Source organism: Mesocricetus auratus, unplaced genomic scaffold (assembly GCF_017639785.1).
Source record: "Mesocricetus auratus isolate SY011 unplaced genomic scaffold, BCM_Maur_2.0 Super-Scaffold_15014, whole genome shotgun sequence".
NCBI lineage: Eukaryota > Metazoa > Chordata > Mammalia > Rodentia > Cricetidae > Mesocricetus > Mesocricetus auratus.
In genome coordinates this window covers 78,035,243-78,058,076 of record NW_024429186.1, presented here as the reverse complement: position 1 = coordinate 78,058,076, position 22,834 = coordinate 78,035,243, and the positions used below count along the sequence as shown (strand labels likewise).

Sequence of the window (22,834 nt, the reverse complement as noted above, 5' to 3'; positions counted from 1 at the left end):
ATGCCCCTTTTTCTTTTCAGAGCAAGACCCCTGAATCTAATCTCCTTTGTTCAGCTTTTTTCCAGATATTACCAATAACATCTCATTGCACCCCCTTTTAAACGATGACAAATATCTATAACCCACTGAATGACCAAAAACTGTCCACCCCATGTCTTGGGAATGTGAGTGTCATGTTCTTAAAACTGCTTTCTACTGAAAAGAAATGGAATAATTTTAAAGTCCTGGGAGAACCAGCTGTATAATTTATTGCCCAGTCTCTGTTTAATGGGAAAATCCAGGGCTTATCTCAAGTCCTGGCTAGAGTAGTCTGTGAGGCTGATCCATCTCAGCTAGTCACTTGGAAATTGTTCTTAACAGTTTGTAGTTCAACGATGATCTTTGGGTGGTGTCTGTCAGAATAGAGGCATTATGGAAATCCAGACTGAATCATCACTGTGGGGTCCATTCTCCTTTTGGGTACTTCAAACATCTGTGTTAGGTGTGGTCATATGCAGCAAATCTCAAAAGAGGTTAAAGGTCTATAATTTGTTATCTACATCTAGAGTACAAAAACTTGATTCCTAGTTACCTGACAGAGACTCAAACCTGAAATCATGTACATGAAGCTAAAATTTCTTTCCAGAATTAATTAGCAATGTATATGACCATTGATATTGTGATGAAAAGTTTATATATACTAATTTTATAAATTTTCAGATAATATTTATACTATAAGAAAAGTTAGGGTTTAAAAGAAACCAAAGAGTTATGTGATAATTCACAACACTCCCTTAATGTTGGTTTTTCTTCTGTTTCATATGAGGTGGCTCTTGGGACATGAAGCAGAGATTTTGGATTTACTTTAGCAAGGATGCTTGAGTTTAAAGAAGAGAGTCCCACTCCAACTTCAAAGTCAGCTTTAATTTTTAATTGGACTGGAACTATAAAAAGACCATTTGCATTATAAGTTTGTAGAGAACAGAAGAAACAAAGTTTGGGAAGATTTTTTGAAATTATATCCTGTTGGAAATGTAATATACCGATAAGCTAATTGACTCTTTTTCTTGGGGCATTTTCTCTGGATGATTTTTCCTTTATCCTCAGATGTCTCATTAGTCCAGTGATCTTCATATGCCGGCATTCTTCTGGAAAGACAAACACGAAATCCTGTTAGTTTTATAAATTAGTTTAGATTAAATGGTCAGACTGTCACCTTTTCTAATCAAGAGGTCTCTCTCTTGTCTGAAATAATCTTTGTCAATGTTGATAGTATCCATAGCTTTTTTTCTCCTGTGAAAATAAAAGCAAAATCTCTTCCCCGATGTAACACATGTCCTGGTTTCGATTCTGAGGTCAACTTATCTTTAAAGCATACAGGCTGATTTAATTAAGCAGTTTTTTTCTATTATCCAATGTTTCCATAGTGAAGCATTGTGCAATCTCTCTGTGTAGATAATTATTATCCTTTGTGTTTATTAAGCATATCTTGTAGAGTTCAGTTAGATCTTTCTATAACTGCCCTGTAGGATTGTATGGTATACCTGTAATATGCTTTATTTTGTAATATGCAGAAACATGTTTCATTTCTCTTGAGACATGTGCTGGAGCATTGTCACTCTTAATTTGTAAAGGTATTCCTTAAATCTCCTCAAATCCACATTTCCATAGGGTCCTTATGAGCTCTTCCATAGACCTAGGAATATCTGTCGTTTGGTGGTTGCTTCTGTATGGCTACAGGAAAAAGGATGGATTTTTTAAATAATCTTGGACCGCTCCTATTTAATTTCATAATGTAATGGTGAGGGTAGTTCCCTATTAAATTCCTCTGTCTATGTATGAATATCTCTATCATCTATTTGAATAAGTTTTTCTAAAGCTTATATCTTATCAGCCAAAATTGCATTATTTTCTCTAGTAACCTTTTCTAAGGCCTGTATATTATCAGTCAGTTCAGGGATAAAACAAGAATCACCAAACCAATAATGACATAATTGACGTTACATACACCCCAGCTAAGTTAATTATCTCCTCATTTAATCGTTCCATTTTCAAACCATCCATTATGGATTCAAACAGACACCTACTCCCTCTGTCATAACACCATTTTCCAGTTTTTAACATGGGAAGAAACTCTTTCTTTAAACTAATTGCCCCCTTTAAGGACTCCAAGTAGTCTCACCAAGTCTGCTGACATTGAGATTGAAGTGTAAGGCTGGCCATCATTGTGTAGCATGTCTGCATAGAGAACACAGGCGGTGCAAACCCGGGTGAGGAAGGCTGCTGCTGCTCTCATATAGCTGTGAGCTGAGACTGTATGGCAGTTTCCCATGTGAGTGTTGTTGATAGAAGTTTCTGTCCCACCCAGTCTCGCAGCCTTTTAGTTCCCAATAAACACACAGAGGCTTATATTCAGTACAAACTCTTTGGGCGTTTGCTCGGGTTTCTTATTGGCTACCTCTCTCTTAATAATTAACGCATTTCTATTAATCCGTGTATCTCCATGAGGTCTTGGCTTACCGGAGAATGCTCAGGTGTCCTATCTTCCTGGTAAATGCATCAAGTCTCCCTGACTCTGTCTATTAACCTTGCTCTATTATTGTTTGGATTTCCCTCCTGGCTAAATTCTGCCTGTGCATTGGACAAAACAGCTTTATTCATCAACCAATAAGAGAAACATACTCACAGCTTCCAGAAGAACATCCCATCCCCTATCAGGGTGTTGAGGCAGCTACCCTAGTGTGACAGCAGACCAACGAAGGGGTCCAGTGGAAGCCCTCCGCCCACAGGGAAAAGGAGCCGAAGAGCAGCCATCTGAAAGGCAGACATGTGGGAGTGTGCAAAGGCAGCCCATGTATCAGGCGGGAAGGGAGAGCACAGAGCAGCCCAAAGACAGGACTGCCTGGTGGTGAGGAGCTAACTCCAGTGGCGTCTGGAGCCCGGGCACCTGTGGAGTATGGAGACTGTGGAGACTGCTCTAGAGAGGCTGCCACAGGAAAGTCCCAGACTTGCCCAGAGGACTTGGGGAAGGAAATGCAAGGTGGTGACTCCCTGCGTGAAGCTGTACCAGTGACTGCAGAGCCAAGGGCAAGTGGCTATCTTGTGAACGCAAACCCCACCATATAAAGCTTTAATCTACTTAATCTTTATCAATTAAAAAAAAACAGGAGTAAGAACTTGAAAGATAAGAAAAGCAGGGAGTCGCTCCTCTTATCTGTTCCCACAGGGAGGGGAGGTGTCCTGTTTGATGTCATTTGCAGAGTGTCTCCAATAAGAGACGGAGGGCTGTTGCCATTTTATGCTTTACTTATACTTAAGTTACACATTGGTACCACATTTGTAATTTCATAAACACACAAGAGGCAGAAAAGAAACCCTCTGCTGTACATAATCTGTACACACTTGTATGTTTTTTCTTTTTAATCTGTAATGAGAATTGTCTGCATTTCAAACATTTATATTGTGGGTTTACTTTGAAATGAAACCTAATGGCTCTGAATTTGCTTGCAAAACATCCAAAAGTTCACATGAGTGAGATTAGGAATACATAAGCAGTAAGAAGCCGGGCTCTCCAGCTTAGAGACATGCACTAATTATTACTCAGACTCTTTGTTGCTTCAAAGATAGGATTCTGTGAAGTAACAACAAGTTCAAAAAAATCTGTAGTTTAGGAAGAATACAATTTTGCTCCTGCAATCTGACTTTTGGACTCCTACCACTTTATCAGAGTGAACTTTCACCTGCGTTAGAAAACTGCTTTGCTTGTTTTTCCCCTTTCATTTTATCGGGCACAACTGGATGTGCTTTATTTATTGGGTTTTCCTTTTTTGTTGTTGGCAGATTACTTGAGATATAGGCAAACTACACTGGGTGCCTGTTTCTCTGAGTCTTCCTCCTTTACTTATGTCTGCTTCCTGGGGCGTCAGCCACTGAACTCTGAACTCGCTCTTGTTGCTAGCGTTCCGTGCCTGTGCACACAAACTCTGCTGCTGGCTGCCGTCCCTGTGGAGAGCTTTGTGCCTAGCTTCTCTTTGACAAGCCTTGCTCAGTGCTGCACAGCTCACTTTCTGTCTTCAGTCTCGGGCTTCTCCGAATCACGAGACAGGGACAGAAATGAAGAGCCCAGGAGCCCAAGACAATGTTTCAGTTTCCCAGGGTGTTCGAATGATGTTTTACATGATGAAGCCCAGTGAAACTACCTTCCAAACTGTCGAAGAGGTGCCTGATTACGTTAAAAAGGTGAGGCTCTCTTAAAAGAGGTTCTCTTGTCCTTTTCTTACAATGTAAACTCAAAATATCCTGGGGTTTCATTTAATATCCTACTTCAAAGTATTGCAGTCTCAAAAAAAATCCAGTTTCTTACAGTCATGAAGCAAAAGTATTTGTTTTTAAAGAGAACAATACAATATCTATATCTTTGTCTATAAATCCCCTTATACATCACTCTAGGATATGAGAAAAATTCAAGGTATTTCTGGGCAAGGTGACATTGCAAATTTAGCTGTTGGAAAGCAATACTAAGTAATTATATTATATCAGTAAGCACTGTAATAATTTTGTTTTAAAATTAACTTCACTACCTCCAGGAAGGTATTTTCTCTTTAATTTGGTAGAGTAGTTCCACAGAATGAAGGATGCACAGCTTGGCCCAGTATAATTCTAATTTTCTGAGTTTGTACTTGAACCATTTTTTTTAACATTTCAGGCCTTTGAGGCATTTTTCATTTCTGTTGCTTGGGCATGATTGGAAGTGGAAATATCCAAAATTGGAACCTGAACCCTGATGCGCCCCACCCTGTGAAAGTTGTTCCTACAACACATACTAGTTCAGACCAGAAATAGGGAAAGCATGACATCACAGAGTGAGTTCTAGGGAGTACAGTTTAGAAAACTTCAGACTCATTATCAGTTTCCAAATGAGTGGAGCCCATATTGCTTTTGACGTTTGATAGTGCCATGTTTTGTTCAGTGAAGAAAAATGTGCTACTCCTGTCTTCATGAATTATTATTATGTAGGCTACAACATCAAACCTGTTCAATGTGCATTGGTTAGTAGTGGAATACTCATTTTTACAAAAGCACAAAATCAAAGCTGAATGAGTGAAACCTTGATGCAATTGTAAGAATTTACCTTATTTCCTAAGAGTCGTGGGTTTTGTTACTGCTACTTTCATGTCATCATCAGAAGTAGTTCTAGAAAGTCCAATTTTTAAAAACTCTAATGAGGGTATTTTCAAGAAGTTCCCTTAGAGTGACTCTAACTTGCCTATGGGCAGAAGATACACTCTTACAGGCTTAACTAATTTTAAATGTATTTTCTTGAATGGGAGCATCTCCTTCCCGATTTTAATTGTTCTCCTGTCATAATAGTGCTAGTTGTTTTTATGCTTTTATTTCATTTGAAAATTACATGGTAGATTTTGAACATGTTTTTAGAGTATATAAAAAGTAACTAAATTTCCTTGCTCATTCCTTTGGAAATAACTCTGCCTTATAAATGTAGACCACCTCTTGTTGGTGTGGCCCTCCCCCAAAGGTATCAAAAAATGTGGGTTTCATATCGAACAGAATAACATCTCTTCCATGAAATCTCATTTCTAGGCAACTCCATTTTTCATATCCTTGATTCTGCTTGAATTAGTCATCAGCTGGATTCTCAAGGGGAAGCCACCAGGACGCCTCGATGATATTCTTACATCCATGTCAGCTGGTGTTGTGTCTCGGCTTCCAAGGTGAGTCACATGGTTTAGAACAATGAATGAAGATCCACAACAATTCAGAGGGAAAATCGTGTGGACACTTGACGTATTTCTCTATAAATCACTAAAGAACTTTCAATCTGTTATTCTTCAAAATTTTTCTTATGTTTTTCAGCACCGACTTTCCATCTAAATATTGCTAGTCTTACTCAGTTTTCCTCATATCTTACAGTTTTTACCCAAAGTGACTCCTTCTCCTGCCTTACTATAGACATTGCTCTGAGTTTTTATCCAGGTCTTTGCTGGAAATTATGTTTTATTCTAGCCACATTTCCACAGATATCTCCCTAGGTCTCAGATATTTCTCAATGAATATTACATAATTATGTGAACAATTACAAATCTTTCTTACTTTTGATTCAAGTCTGTTCTGCTGGTACCCAAATATGTGAATCACATGAACCATGAGGAAGTCTTTTTCTGCTTCCATATTTCCCTGGACATGAAGTAGAGCTTCATTCCTGAAACATACAAGTTTATTTTCTGTCTGTTTTGATCTCTCTGTCCTTTAGTCATCTTTATCCTGTCATGACACATCTCTGAGGCACTTTGTTGCGACTAGAGTGCCACCCCTGTGGTTGCCTCCAGTTCTTTTCTTAGGTTTAAGCATGGACGTAACCAGCAAATCTCATCTGTTTCCAATCCTTGATTTGGTCACCTCTGCTACATGCTCTGACTCTTATGCTCACTCCAAACACACAATCATCCCAGGACTGAAGGTTCTTCTCTTCATGACAGCACTCCTTAACTTTCATGCGCCTTGAAATCAATAGTCTTGCTCATGTCAGCATTTTATTTCATACTCCTGGAATGATGTCTGGTACATCACAAGTGTTCTAAAATAATTTCCTTTGTGGTGTTATTCATGCTAATGACAGATCTGGGCAAATAAGAGACCAATCCATCAATAAATGGCCTACAGTAGAAGGTGAATTCAGAAGCACCAGAGGAAAACCCAACAGATGGACAGGAGGTACTTTTTCTGTAAAAGAATTAACCAAACAAGTGGGGACCAAAAGAAAAGTCCCCCAGGGAGCTTAGTTTTGAACTGGGGAAGAGTGTGTTCAGTACAACCTCCCTGCTTCCTGTTAATGCTTGTGGAGCTTCACTTATGATCTGAGCTCCTCACTGTGAAATGTTTCTTTTAGAACCACACAGTGGGAAATCAAGGTGGATTTAAAAAAAATAAACAACATTAAACCTGAAATACATCTGAGCAGAGGCACAATAACTTAATACAATTTCATAATATGTTTGGGTAGAAAGTAAATCTTAAAAGTACACATCAGTGTGTAACTTTGAGTAAATTGTGTCATTAGATTTATAGTCATAAAATAATGAGTTGAGTATCTTACAGGTGTGGTTCCACGCTGATGTCAGAATTGATGGAAGATTATTCCTCTGAGTAAGCATCAGATTGCCTAAATAACAACTCAAATTATTGATGAATTCCTTTATTATGTGGATTCATGCATCAGAAATGAGCATGAGCCCCTTCCATGTATATATACTCTTAGATACAGATTTAGATATAGATTTCTTTTGTTGTTGTTGTTGTTTGGGGGGAGAAGGGTAAAGGGTTTTCAAACAGGGTTCTCTGTGGTTTTGGAGACTGTCCTGGAAGTAGCTCTTGTAGACAATGCTGGTCTCAAACTCACAGAGACCCACCTGCCTCTGCCTTCCCAGTGCTGGGATTAAAGGTGTGCACCAGCACCACCTGGCTAGATATAGATTTCTTTTTTTTTTTTTTTTTTTGGTTTTTACGAGACAGGGTTTCTCTGTTTTGGAGGCTGTTGGTCCAGCCTGGCCTCGAACTCACAGACATCCGCCTGCCTCTGCCTCCCGAGTGCTGGGATTAAAGGTGTGCGCCACCAACTGTCTTTGAGGAAATGTACAACATTATTAACTTAAACTTATATAGTGTTTTTATGCAGTTATATGTGTAATTATAATTTAATTTAAATATAATAATTATATTTTAAATTATAATAATAATTGCTGGTCTTTGTTTTTTTTTCTTGAGTTTGAAAAATACTAAATTATAAAATAATGGCCATTAAAAATGTTTTTTTCAAAAGTTTCTCAGTTTCCAATGCAGATTTTATGAAAAAGCCCAATAAAAAAATCAACCTGAACATTACACTTAAATGTATGTTTTTTTGTTTCACTGCTACTTTGAAATGAAAGTATAAACAGAAAAGGAAACATGGTTCTCTAGATTCCCTGATCTTTGCCTCCTCACCAAAAATAGGAAAAAGGAAGAACGAAGGAAAGAGAGAAAGGAAGAAAGAAAGAAAGGAAGGAAGGAAGAAAAAAGAAGGGAAAAGAAAACATTGAAAAGAATCTTGACATCACCTTCAACTAGTATTTCAGTTGAGGCTGCAGCATTCGAATGAATCTCTGTGCAAATCATTAGCAGCTGAGGGTTAGATTAACATGGCGTGGGTCCTTGCCTCTCCAAGGAATCCAGTTCATTTTCAGTACTAGCAACGGGGCTTGCCACATCCTTAAAGTATGTAATTGCAAGAAACACAATACTATACCATTAGTTAATCTGCTAGTGGAGAATTGTGTTTCAGATAATAATTCTCGGTAGCTTCTAACAAAATAGAGAAAAGGGCAAGCGCCTCTTTCCAGTTCTGCATTTTTGCAATAGAAGTGTTGTCTGGAGACTTTCAAGAAAAACAATTTTATCTGACAAACCCAATATTACGATTGCACACATTACTCTTTAAAAGTAATAGCTTGCTTACTGTATCCATAGGAAAGACATGTGGCACACCTTTCTCTTATGTGCAAGAAAATATCAACCATAGACAGCATTGTTTCTTGTTTACAAGGCTGTTGGGCAGGCCTTCATTCGTAATACAAGTCCATCTGCCACACAACAGTTTCTGGGCAATTCATTTTTTTGCTCCTTTGAAATGCTGTAGTCAGTCTTCTAACCAGAACCCAGGACTGGAGTAGTAAAAAGATGTTTCTACTGATCATAATGAACAAGGTGTATCTTAGAGATCAATTATTTTTCTGCCTATTATTTGCATATGTAATGATAAAAATTAAACTCGATTGAATGAAACATGTGCCAAATCTATTTTTTCAAAACATGATTTCCAAAATGCTACACTACTAACTTACATGTTAATGAGCGAAAAATAATCACATCTCCCCTGCTTTATTAAGCAGAACTAGGCTTCCAATCCTTCGTTAGAAATCCTGGACCTCGATTTGTTGCTTCCGTCCTGAGTTACCATTTCCTTAAACTGCATTCTCCCCAGAGAAGTTTTATTCCTGATATAAATATCTATAGTATGTTCATTTTTAAGGGTTCATTTATTCTGTTGAAACAGCAGATTATAAATCAAAATACAATAGGTGCAAGGGATAGTTTAAGTAGGTAAATTTTCAAATAAGTTGAGGACATTCCACTATTAATACTTAGATGTCATGGCCAGCTTTTACTATGTACGGTGCTAGTTGTATAATGTTCAACCATAAGTGCACAGAATTACTGGATATGCCTGCAATGGAATTTTCCATTCTGGACTAAAAAGGTCAGTTCATAAAAAATTTTAAAATGAAGAAATTAAACCCTTAAAAAGTATTTTCAAGTAGGGCTAGGGATTTAAAATATCTGTTATTTCGATGACATTGCCTTCTGCAATAAATATAGCTTCATGGGTTCCCAGGCAGGACTTCCACACTTTTCAATACAGTAGCACATTGTATTGTAAAGACTGGAACAAATGTATTTATAGCTTAATGGTTGCTTTAAAGAAATGAGACAATCATGTTATAAATGCAATACAGTTTTACAGTGAGAAGCGCAAAAAAAGGCTGTGACGGTTTATAGAAAGCAGGAGTTGTATCTTATTGCTGAGATATTGAAAAGTCAGTATTCCACTAGATGGAGCAAAAGTGGCAGGAGCTCTCCAGACAGACAGCCCAAGGTCTGAGGTCAGTTATGGGAAGGTTTGAAATAAATATACAGTCAATTTCTCAGAAAGAAACTTATGTCTAACACTCAATTAAGTATGCGTGTGTGTGTGTGTATACATTTGTGTGTGTATACATTTGTGTGTGTGTGTGTGTGTGTGTACGTTTGTGTGTATTTGCGTGATGCCATGTCACAGCGTACTTGTTGAGGTTGGAAGACAAACCTGTATGAATTACTTTACTCTTCATACACTGGCCCAAATTTTACTACATATTCCTAATGTGAGAAAGCCGCTGTTTGAGGGGAGTTCATGAACATTTTTTGAGGAATAAACAAAAGCCTTTGTGCAGACTGATCACTACATAGCAGGTCCTAATGTTTCCTGATGTTCAGATCATTTCCTTGACTTCACATCCATATTCCATGTGGAAGAGGATGAGTATCTGTAAGAAAGACCCTGGGTTTCTTATCATTCCGGTCATGTGATTAAGTGAGACTCTTACATCTATTCATTCAAGTTATGTATTTCTCTCCCCACTGAAAGGAGTTTAGAGAGGTCAGGTTAAAATTCCAGAATGCAGAGTCATACTCCAGGGCTTTGGGGATGAGGGCGGAGGACCTGGGAACAGAAAAAGGAAGGAGCTCTGGTTTATGATTCCGGATCTGGTGGGAACAGTTTTGCAAACGTAGGTGCTATTTCCTGCCATCAAGGGCTTTCCAGAATTTGATAATAATTTCCCAGATGTATGGCCTGAGAAAATTGTTTTAGTTGTGGGCACTGAGTTCTTTCACATGTACAGCGGAACAAGATCATGTTCCCCTAGCTGAGAGAAAGCAGGCCACAAAACTTCCATATTTCCCTGGTCTCTTACCTTGAAGAAAGTTTGGCTTCTGCTAAAGTGAAAAAACGGGGAGAGGTCTGACACAGTGTACTGAGCATATTTTAGCTCAATTTGTCTCAGCCCTAATAGCGCCCTTGACAGAATAATAGAAGAGATGTCTGTTTAATACCTGACACACGTACAGGAAATAACCAGCACTTGATTTCAGCCAGCCTGCTCTCTGGGTTTCACAAATAAATGTTTTAAAGCATCTTTTTGATTGAGGGATAGACAGTGTCTTAATCTTGTCTCACGTGTCCCCAGCAAAGATGATAGCAAAAGCTTTAAGAACACAATGAACTGTTGAGTCAGATGACTGTAGTCCATGTTCAACAATATGCCCTTGTACCCGGTGCTGTCCCTGAGACTGAGAGAGCTCCCAGCATGGAGTGAACAAGTGACTGATAAACCTGTAGTTAAGTCTAACTTGATACCTTGTAACAAAGCTTGCCTACAAAAGAATCTTTCAGTATGCTGAACTGCTGTTGGATTTTCTATGCTTTAATTTTTCTTTCTAGAGCGTTAAGCCAGTGGTTAGCAACTTGGGACACATTTGCTCATCAGGAAACATTTGGCAATGCCTGGAGACATGGTTGTTACAGATGATTAGGGGAGTGGCACTGCTGAATCTCAAGAGATGGTAGGGTGTTTTCTACAGTTTGATAGGACCTAGGACATCTTTCCTAACAAAGAGTCATCTGGCCCTAAGTAGCAGCAACATCATGGTTAAAATCTCACAGTTAGAGAATTTAATAACTCGGACCATAAAAAAAAAAATCCTGTGTTACTCTAGAGATCCCCCATGTGGAAGGAATTGGCAATAGGGTGGGAGGCTGGTGGGGATGGGGGAGTGAGGGAGGAGAGGAGGGAGAGGGAACTGGGATTGACATGTAAAACAAGCTATTTAAAATTAAAATAAAAAATTAATTTAAAAAATCCTGTGTTCAGCACTTCAACCTGAAAGGAAACTTGCTCTAAAATTATAAATTACTATCCAATCTGGGCACCTTTAAATTAAAACTTGTTTAAACCCTTTCTTGATGAACATCCTTGGAAAAGTTTTAAAAATTAGGTTGTAGCTTCCAGTTCTTCATGCCTCTGAAATATCAGGGCCTATGGCCTTTCTTACGCAATGAGGACATTCATCTTTAGATATCCCTGCCTGACATACAGCAGTACTTTTCTACTTGTCTCAAAGCGGCTAATCTTGGGCATCTAGGCAAGCCTAGCAGTCTTCACAGTTCGAATGCCTGACCCTCACTTTGCTCTGAGAATAGGAACCCTAGAAGACTTATCAACCAGTTAGGCCAGAGACTCAGATGAACCTAGAACATACCTCAAATTGGTATTAGTATAAAAGTAAAAGATGAGAATTCTTTTGGGATAAACACTCAATCTCACAAACAAAACTTGCAGACATGCCATCACAAATTGGAAACTTAGTAGTATACACTGACTGTTGTCCTTTGCAACGTGACAACCAAAGGATTTTATATATTGTTACATTGAACTAGTCTAGTATTTTATTGTATATATTAAATAATAAGAGTGAGATAGTGAAAGAGTATGAGAAAATTTCAAATATGTGAATTCATAATTAAAACAATAGCATGATTAAAAAAACTTTAAATTCATGTTCTGCAAATAACAACTTAACGTTTTAATTCATGGAAACTCCCTTTCAAAAGAAATACTATTAAAGGGGGTCATTGTGATAATAAAATTTTCTTTGATACTTACTTAAATTTATGTCAAATTATAATATTTAAATATTTTTCCATAATTTTGAGCAATAGATTTGCTAGTTGCTCATAATTTCATCTTTATAATTTGGAATGATCAGCTCTTTTCATATTCTAAAAACAAATATAGAATAAAAAGTAAATATAGCCAAACTTATAAAGTGTTGATTATTTTTTTTTACTGTGATCTTAAGTTCTATCACAGATAATTCAAAATGAATTATACTGTATAAAACTAGATATGGTTTGAAACAAAAATTTATAGAAACTTTATAAAATAGGCAAAAGTACCATTTTTAAACTTTAAAAAGTTTTTATTTTATTTACATTTTGTGTGTGAGTGAGTATGAGTGTGTGTGTGTATGTGGTATGTGTGTGTATGTGTGTGTGTGTATGTTTGTGTGTGTGTGTGTGAGAGATGTGCTTGTATGTTTGCTTGTAACATAATTGTGTGGGTGGTGCCTCCAGAGGTCAGAGGAGGGTTTCACATTCCCCCAAAAACAGGAATATCACAGGAGGTTGTAAGCCAAATGACATCAGTGTTATGAACTGAATTAAGGTCCCCTGCAAGAACAGGAAGTGTTCTAATCACCAAACCATCTCTCTAACTATGTTTCTATGTTGCTTTAACTTGTTCATTTTGAGTAGAATTATATGCCTCATTTCTGGTAGAACATCATTTCATACTATTCTGATAGCCCTGCCAAGTGTTTCTTATATGACTTAGCAAGGATGTGTACCTGTAGTATAACTTCACAATCAAGGTAGGATTTCTGCAAGAGGGATATAAAAGGAGAGGACAAAGGAGAGTAGAGGGAGCCACTTCAGACTAGTTATTATATTTAATGACAGCAAGCAGCTTTCAGACTCCTTAGGAATCATTCCAGGTATAATTTTCAACTTTTCAGTCTCCTGTTGTCAGCTATTTTTGCTGTATTCTTCATTAAAACTCAGAAATGACAATAACAGGAATTAAGGTGCAGCTTAGTAAGATTTATTATGTATGAAATGTTCCATAAAAAGTGTTTTAAGAGACACAAAAAGGGAAGTCTCCCAAATTTCTTGAAATGGAGAGTGCAAATAACTAGTGTCTATATGCCTAGGAAACAAAAGAAAGCATCGGGGTAGTGTTCATGCTGATGTAGGAAAATCAGATAAAGCACGAAGAAGCACGGTGGAATGGCAGCAGATGCCATTTTTATATATGAATATATTCATACTGAACATCATTAGACTGTATAACCACGATCATGGATAGAGAATATGCTATAACCATCTCTGTGAATTTTATTTGCCAGTTTGTTCTTCAGGAGCCTTGAAGTGACCAGCTATATTTATATCTGGGAGAACTACCGACTTTTGGATTTGCCTTGGGACTCTCAGTGGACGTGGTATTTAACCTTCTTAGGAGTTGACTTTGGCTACTACTGGTTCCACCGCATGGCCCATGGTAAGTTACCAATGATATATTTTGTCAATGATGATGAAGTGTGTGTAGTATGTAAGAGGCATTTCATAAATCCTTATTGAATAAATAAGCAAATCAATAGAATAATACGTCTTGTAGCATGTAAAGATTGCTAATGAAGGCTTACTTTGAAATTTCCCCACATGCAATCTGCAGGCACTAAAATAAAAATTATTGCAGATACAGTTTCCTCATTATTATAATTGCAGTACCTTTAGAAAATGATAGCATTTACATTGCTTTTTAATGAGTTTCCATCCATTGTTAAACTGTAGGCAATTATGCATAGTATCAAACTTCACATCCCAATCATCACAGGTCATTCTAAGCCAGCATAAAGTTCTAGGGAACATCTGCCATCATAGTCAGCATGATTCAGTTTCTTGGCAGCTCTTCCACATTACAAATGAAAACGCAATCAGCTAAGCACCGGCCATACCGCTCTTCAGTGTTGCCATAGTTTCACAAAACCTCATCTCATATGAAGTCTTTTCTCTGTGCTGGTTCACTGAATTTGCGTTGGGGATTCATCACTGCATAGTCCAAATAAATGCTTTGTTATGGAACGTAGAAATGGAAAAGGTGGAAAGGGGTTGGGTCTGTGCTTCTGTAGAGACAGGTGAATACTGAGGATTGTGGAGGAAAGCAGAGCACGTGGGTTCCGGGAAGCAATAAGACACCCCAAAGTTCTGCAGGTGAGTGCAGGCAGGTGCCAATTTAAAAATAATAATAGCATTTGAAAAAACAAGTGAAGTACACCACTGATGATTTCAGGGGCTGTTTGGGCTGAGGGAGCAGGAAGAAAGGAAGGAAAGAAAGAAGAAAGGAAGGAAGGAAGGAAGGAAGGAAGGAAGGAAGGAAGGAGGGGAGGGAGGAAAAGGAACAACCTGCAATAATAAAAAAGTAGATGGGAAATGGAAATGTGAGACATGAGATCAAGGTGAATAACTGTGTAGTATGGAGAATGCAGTAAACCAAACTTTCTTTGTAAACAAAAATGTCGGAGTAGGAGGAACATGGCTCAGGACTATGCTTAAGGCTACTGAACCATATGTGTATGTAGGTTTGTATGTTTTGTGTATCTAGTATGTTATACTGGAATTTTAAACTCATGCATCTAATCAAAGTATGAATGTTAACTAATTGCAAAAAATTGAAGTGAATATACAAATTAAAAAATAAATATTACAATGACAGTATCTTTGAAAATTCGTCAGTTCCTGACATAATTTCCTTACTGTAAATGTAAGAGAATACTCCAAAGTCAAATATGGTTAAGAATAAAAGTGTAGTAAACTGTTTGCATTTGAATGCAAAGCACTAGCTTTTCTCATTGAATAAGCATAGTGGTGAATAAGCATATTTCCCTTATATTCTGTGTAATAAACACTACTGTAAAAATAGAGTCATTCAATTTCAGAAACCTAATATCCTACTGTTTTATCTATATACGTATGTGTGTGTATGTATATGTATGTTCTTATTTGATACGTCTATGAAATTAATCTTTGAAACTGAACAAAAAAACCTCAAAATATTACCAAATTTTAAAACATGTTTATTGTGAATACCCTTGGTTAAGAGTGATAAAATTCTTTAAAAACATTAAAATGTGGAATCAAGGCACTTTGAAAGTATGCTTCATATTGGAAAAATTTGAACTGAATCCAGTGGTAGAGGCAGGCATTAAAGGAATTGAAAGCCTTCTGGAAAAACATTCAAAACCCTCAGGCCCTGGAATCTAGTCACAAGTTCAAAGACATGTGGTTCATAATGGAAAGCTAGTAGGAAAAAATAAATTATGTAGTTAAACATGTCAACCATCAATGTGATAGTTGATTTTAAATTTCATACACAAATAGTAATAAAAGTTTAAAATAGCTTCAGGGATCTAGAAACATAAGAAAATCTTGCAATACAAAAGCTTATAATTCCAAACTGAGTAGTTATTTAGCTCAATTTAACTGAAAAAAGGTTTCAACAATTTCAAAATTCAAATGTCATCTTAAAATACAGAAAGCGGAAGAAGAAAGGGCTGTGATGTTTTTCCTACTTTCTGTGTAGCTAGTATTATTTCACTATTTTCAGTAAAATACTATGATAGTATATTCCATGTACATTAACATGTTAAATATGAAGAAACAAAAATTGTGTCAGGGAAAGTTTGTTGTCATCAGCATTTAAATTATTCGTTTGGTAAACTAAATCATTGCTGGTCTTCTGCTTTTGGTGACTGCCATTTACAAGTCTCACATGTGGGCACATTTTCCTCTGCTTAGAGGACAGTGCTGTTTTAGGTAAAAAAAAAAACAAAAACAAAAAAAAACATTTATTTTCAAAACATTGACTTTAAAAAATAACCTCTGTGTCAGAAAGCGTATTTTGAAGCAGTGCAGTTCTTTACATTTTTCCCCAACATAACAACACAAGAATGGCTAATTATTGACATCCAGGATAAAACGAATGCTGTCCGAACGCCTCCATTGATTTCTTTGATGGCTTTAGAAGGGAATGAAAACTGCTAAAATCGAATGGCCCTTAAATTCAGTGTCTGTACTTCATTAGGTAACCGCACCGTGTTTGTGCTCTGTGGACTCTCCTGACTGAGCTGGTGGGATAAGGGGACATAGACTTCATTGAAGTGCTGCCCGGGTGCCCTGTGATCCCAGTGATACAGCCTGGGACTTTTGATTGTGCTCCTGTTTTTGTTTTAATTTTGTTTTCCTTTTTCCTGCTAGTTAAAGAACTAAAAGACTGGAAAATTCTCCAGTGCTGCAGGTAGCAGTGGGGAAATCGCAGACACCGCAGACTGAGCAGTTGGAGATGTTTTTTGGCATGAGGAAATGCAGACTTGCAGAAGACACGCGGAGAAAGGGGCTCTGTGCAAAGCAGGGAAGGTGCTCAGCAATCCCAAAACTGAGATAAGGGGCATGAAAGCCTCGGAAGGGTGTTGTTCCTCCCCTAATTTAGGGTTGGGCAGCTTGAAGAAAGACAGTGAAGTTGATTGACCCCACCCAAGTGTTACGTAACAGGTCCTGATCAGGCCTTGAACTTGTTCCGTCAGTCTATCAGCAGGGGTCCTGCTGCTGGCAGAATTGTCTGCAAGGCCTTTGTTTTCAGCTGCCAGGCTTTTGTCTCATGTCAGAAGGGGAGGAACCGGGAGGAAGAAGGAAAATGGCCCTACCCAGCCATGGCCGGCTCCCTGTCTGCACACTAGGAAGCCTAACATGGTAGCACATGGGAGCCTGAGACAGGAGGATGTCCAGGTGTTCGGAGCCTGTCCAGGCTACATAAAGAATTCTGGGCTAGCCTGGGTTACAAAGTGAGACCCTGCTTCAAAACAAAAAGGAAGATTAAGATTCGTATTAGTTGCTTAAGAAAACAAGAAGAAAGTTTCCATGGAGGCTGTCGTTTATGGCATCTTATTGTGGTTATAGGAATGCGCATCTTACAGAAAATTCTTCAGAGAAGTCTAGTCTCAGGCTACACCGGCATTGGCCCTCTTGTGCTGACCTAGGGAATGCTTTCCAGGATGTTGTTTCTGAGCAAGGAACTCAGTCGGCAACACTCTCACTTTGCATTATCTCCTTGGAGATACATTTACATGCCCATAAGCTTCAACTAGGGTGGGGAGGATCTTGTCCAGGGGCTTTTCCTGTCTCTGTAAAACACTAATCTCTTTAACTATTGTAGTCTTTTTCAAACTTTCTCTTTCTGGGTCTTTAAACTACCTATCCTTTCTCACCAGACTTTACAACTTAAAATATCCTTCTGTTCCAAGTATTTCTCTCATTGTAGACTTACAGGAGAGCTGTGTGCAGTAGCCATGATACAGCCGGACTGCTCTTCTGTCTTGGAAAGTTCTCTGTCTAATGGGTAAATCATTACTAGTGATTTCAGCCTCAGTCAGTTCTCAGAACATAAGGAGAATGAAGTCAAAGTACAATTCAGATAACCTCTACCCAGCTCCCCAGAGTCATTGATCTCTCCCGAAACCTCATTATCTGAGCTTCCACTGAACATGGTGGTCTGGCCTAACACATTCACACTGGAATGCCACACTACCTGCTTATAGAAGAACAGGGGTTTTCTAATGCATGTTTTTAGAAATTAGTTGTTTAAAAATATTGAAAGATTTGGGGGATGTGTCTATTGGGATGTGTTTATTTTGCCTGCTATCTGAATTTCTTTTGCTCCCTTTTCAACTTAATTATTATGCTGTCCAAATGCATTTTTAATTTAGGGATTAATTTTTTTCCAGATCCAAGAAAATTACTTGAAAACTATGTTGAAGAGTAGATTTGGTGTTTCTTCCACTCACACTAATGGGTAATTTGATTGTGTCTTTTAACTTCACACATAACCTCAAAAATTCAACAATGTGTAGTAGGCATTTGTCCTCATTACGTAGAGACTTTTGCCTCTGCACATTCTCAGGTACTGAAAGCAGGAATTCCAGAAACTGATCCTAAAGGGCAGCTTTGAACTGTTTAACACATTGCAGAAGTCTCAGGCTCTGTAATAAGCCTTAACTGCAAGTGAAACGCACGCAAAGAGCAGCTCACAGATGCACAGAGGATGGGCAGGCGATATTCCATCTACAGGGATCCCACTCTAGAAGTACTCCAGCTCACTTACAGGGACCTTGCCTTTTTGTTAGAAATATAGAGCCACAGTGGGAAACCAGCCTTAGGCAGACTTTGATGGTCTCTACCATAACGATGATTTGCACAGAAACTGATGCAAAGAAAGAATTTCCCAAGTAGCATATAGCCAGGTGAGGATGAAGGAGACAATCACAGAGGCCTTTGGGGCAAGGTGTTTGTGTGGAGGCAGTAATGGCTCAATCATATTAACAGCAAAGATTTCAAATTTAATTTTCTTTAATAAAGCAGTATGGACAGGCATAAAATTTAACAAAAAACAGAAATGGCGATGTAGGCAAATCAATATAGTATCACAGTTTGGTTTCTGATGAAAAAAGTGCCAAAAGGAAAAGTGAGAAAAAGAATAAATGCAATTTGGTGAAGAAAGGGCATTGATGAATACTTAATGAGAATGGAGATAAATAAAGGTATGCCCATAACAGAATCAGGAGTGCCTTGGGCAACAGTGCATATGACTTTGATATTAAACATCTGACATATTTTGATGCTCATGCAATTTCAGACTACATGAAATCTAGAAATTCTTGCCATAAGGAGTTTAGAGAAATATGTATGACAGGCTTCCCCAATACTTGTCAGTAAATGGTAATCATTATAACCAACAGGTTAAAACTTACTCAATTTTACATCACATCATTTATTTATTTTCAAGTTTTTTATAATAGTTAAAAAATAAATTTAAAAATGTGAAACATAAGGAAAATGATTGTAGGCAACAAGATGTTCTCCTGTCACTTTTAAAACTTAAAGTATGACAGAGAAGTTCCAGTGCTTCCAGTTAATACGTCAGCTGTTTGGACAACACCAATCCATATCTTCCCATATTTTACATATTGAAAATGGGTTATCTTTATAAATATTGACAATTAACTAACCTTATTAAGTTCTCACTGAAGTTTTTAAGTGTTTGTTCTATATTTTCATCTCTGATCTTAGAAAACAAGGTGTTGATTTCTATCAAAATATCTCTGACAAGGTAGCAAACTCAAGCAGCATCAAGGCACTTCCTCACCTCTAAGCTCATGTACAAAAGCCTGGGGATACAGACCTCAGATCCCAGATAGATCTCAGGCTGCTGATACCCAGACCTGTGGGGCATGGCCACTTAATTCCTTAGACTCAATAAAGCATATTAAAAATCATCTACAAACCCAGCTTATACTATTTCAACATCTATCTAGTACACTTGGATAATGTTGATACATGTATTCAAGTCCTCAGGTATTTTTGTAGAATACAAAATGAAAATTTATTAATTTATCTAAGATATAAAGTTATTTGGCAACTTATACTTAAGCAATGTTAGAATAGATGAAATAGGACTGCTGTCTCCTCCCAGTCCTGTACTCAGACTGTAGTCAGATAAAAGTTCGACTATGGCACTTGTTAGCAGATTGCTTAATGCACCAGGTTCATGATATGATCACTTGTGAAAGAGTTAAAATAGTAATCCATGGCCTATAAGCAGAACCACTTAGATGGAGGTTTCTACAGGTAGGATCCAGATTTAGCTATAATTTTTGCTATTACAAACTAGACAGTTATTTTCCTGTATAAACAAAACTAAGTAATACTGACTAATTATTGGAATCTATTGACAGGTGTGCTTTTGAAGTTACATTTTCTGAGTGAGTTGAAAATGTTATAAAATGTGACATCGTTATCTTTGAAACTTCAGGTTCCTGTGATTCAATCTACCTACTTTCTGTATTCAAACTATATTTCTTTCCTGTTTAAAAAATGATGCATGTTTTGCTTAAGTTGACAGAGGGTCTGTGTTTGAGCTTCCTAAGAAGGCTCCCCCTCACCCTGGGCAAACTGACATTCTTACAACCCACACCCGTTATGCCCCTGCTGGCTCTCTCTGCAGCTAAAGAATTCAGACTGCTTATTTTTACATTTGATGATATCCTGGGGGCAAAGGTAAAAAAAAAGTTTATAAAACTTGGACAGAAAAAGGATGTAACTTTTTCCGTTCTCCCCTTTGAAATAGCTGACAGTTTCTGGATATACAGAAGGAAATGATGAGTCCGGCCACATGTCCAGATGTGTGCTCAACAGATGTGTAGGGCTATGTTTTAAAAAAAGACATGTCGTATAGTACCTGTGTCTTTAGCCAGGAAGTTGTAAATAGTAAACACAGAATTCAGCTATCAATTGTAATCTGACTTAACAAGATTTTTCAAAGTAACAGACAATTTTTAATCTCTTTCATCCTGCTTAGTAGTGAATTAAAAATCAGTATATTTATAAAATTACTTCAAAGTTGATTGTAAACTGAACTAAATTAAATGAAAAATTTAGAAATTGAAAAATCTTTCTGTGTAATCTTTAATATATGAATGAATATTGGTGTACCATTATTTCTGATAAACTTTTATATTATTTCTGTAGTTTAAAATGTATAATCTTTATTATTATTATTTAAAAAGCACAAAAATGATTTTCTCATCCCTAAAAATATTTAGTTGACATAAGTGTATTATTTATATACATTTATTTCTATAATATGGTATTTTGAGGATATGTATCTAATGTCTGATATGATTTAATAAGCACACAAACTCAACATCATTGTAGTGGAAACAGTAAAATGTCATTGAATTTTAAAATACAATATTGTTAACTATTCTTGCCATGCTGAAAAATAACTGCAGAAGCTATTCTCTTTGTGTAACTAGAAATTTCATGTAACTTGATCATTTTTCGGAAACTGAAGTCAGCCTCAACAGTAACAATGCTACTCCACGTTATGCAAGCTGCTTTTCACACAGTGCTGAAGGCCTTTGCTGGATATTTTCAGAAATTCATTGAAAAATAGCAAATGTCTTCATGGTTTAGAAGCTGTTCTGAACAATGCCACTGTATAGTATTATACTTGTTCTTATCTTAAGGATAAATAAGAATAAAATTCTTAACTGCAAAACAAGACAATGGCTGAGGCAGGAAGATATGGATTTGAGGCCTCTTGAGACTGCATACTTAGACTCTGAAAAATAAAAAAATAAACCAAAAGACACACTTTTAATTTGCCATAGAAAGTTGCTGAGCACCACAAGTGAATGCTCCAGGTTGAGACAGAGTCATTGTCTGAAATTCATGCGTATGCAGCAGAACATTCTCTTATTCTCTACTTAGTTATCATGCCTTGCATGCTTCCTGGAAGCTAAAACACTGAGCTGTGGAACTGACAACAAAGGACATCCTAATCCCTGGGATTTTAAAGGGCTGTGGGATTTGAAGTTGACAGTTCTTTGGCTGAGCTCCAACACACAACTGCATTTGGTATAAGTAAAGAACCATTGGGTTTTGCGTTTTCTTAAAGCTCACGAAGTCCTGGAGAGAAACACAATGTCCAAAGTAAAACTATAGCTGCCTTAGTGATAGGAAGTTAATTCAGAATGAATTTAGGAGGAAGTCTTTAATAATGAGAGAGCTGTCAGTGAAACTCAATAAAGAGTTAAGTGAGAGTGCAGTATTGTTCCTATACCCATCTCAGTTCAGATATTGTCGCTGTACCTGAAGTCCCAGAAGCATACGCACATGGAAAGAAAGATACTTAAAGACTGTTTTCAAAGTTACACCAGTGACTCTTTTTTGTTTTAGTTTTTTCCATAAGTGCACCCTTAAGAAGGAGAACTACCTCAGCGTAAGAGCTGTCACTAATGGAGATGGGAGGGAGAAGGAGCAATGACATCAAGAAGCTGCAGAGAAATGACCCAACACTGGGTCAACAATCCCTTGTCTGGTCCTCCCTTAGTCTTACCATAGATGTACTTCCTTCTTTCTGCTGTTAATTCTGTTGTTTAAATTTGTATTGTTATTTTCAGGCTAAGTCTCATTGTAGCCAAGACTATGTAGACCAGGTTGGTTTGAAATTTGTATCAATAAAAACTCTCTGAGTACAAGCCTGTGACACTGTTCACAGATCCTTCCTTTAACTGAGCTGAACAAAGATGTAGCACAGGAAAAAAAAAAGGTGTACAATCCACCCCAAGCATGATAAATCTCTGGAAAAGTCATGAGGATTCAGTCAGGGATGCTAGATTGAAGGGATCATTTAGTTACCCGTAAAAAGTATAGTATTAGCATTACTATATGTATACATACATACATACATACATATATATATAATTTTTATTTAACTTTTCACACATGTTACTCTCTGTTCCCTCTCCTTCCCCTCCTACCCTTGCCCCCCATTCCTCCTAATCCCCATCCCACTACATCTCCCCTCTGCTCCCCAGGGAGGGTAAGGGCTTCCATGAGGGATTTTCCGAGTCTGTCATATAATCCTGGGCAGGGCCTAGGTCTTCCACCTTGTGTCATTACTTATATAATTTTTTTTCTCCCTGACATTATCATAGTTCTTGCAATGAAGATAAGAATGAACGTTCACTG

At 37.4% G+C, this 22,834-nt stretch overlaps 1 protein-coding gene and 1 long non-coding RNA gene across 3 annotated transcripts in view; one reads left to right on the top strand and one right to left on the bottom strand.

The window, feature by feature from the left end:
• Positions 1–882: 882 nt before the first annotated feature.
• LOC121139507 lies at positions 883–2,343 on the bottom strand. Its single transcript, XR_005876458.1, has 2 exons — positions 2,162–2,343; positions 883–1,127 (listed from the first exon to the last, which is right to left on the bottom strand). It is a non-coding gene; the product is annotated as an uncharacterized LOC121139507 (long non-coding RNA).
• A 1,437-nt stretch (positions 2,344–3,780) lies between these two features.
• The window catches only part of Agmo (alkylglycerol monooxygenase), a 317,387-nt gene continuing 298,333 nt past the window's right edge, over positions 3,781–22,834 (top strand). The window contains exons 1-3 of one of the 2 annotated variants that reach the window (XM_040743229.1): positions 3,781–4,218; positions 5,581–5,711; positions 13,597–13,748. In XM_040743229.1, the coding sequence (XP_040599163.1) occupies positions 4,093–4,218; positions 5,581–5,711; positions 13,597–13,748 (409 nt within the window). In that variant the 5' untranslated portion in view covers positions 3,781–4,092. The remainder of the gene's footprint in view (positions 4,219–5,580; positions 5,712–13,596; positions 13,749–22,834) is intronic. The other variant, XM_005076213.4, reaches the window with a different exon arrangement.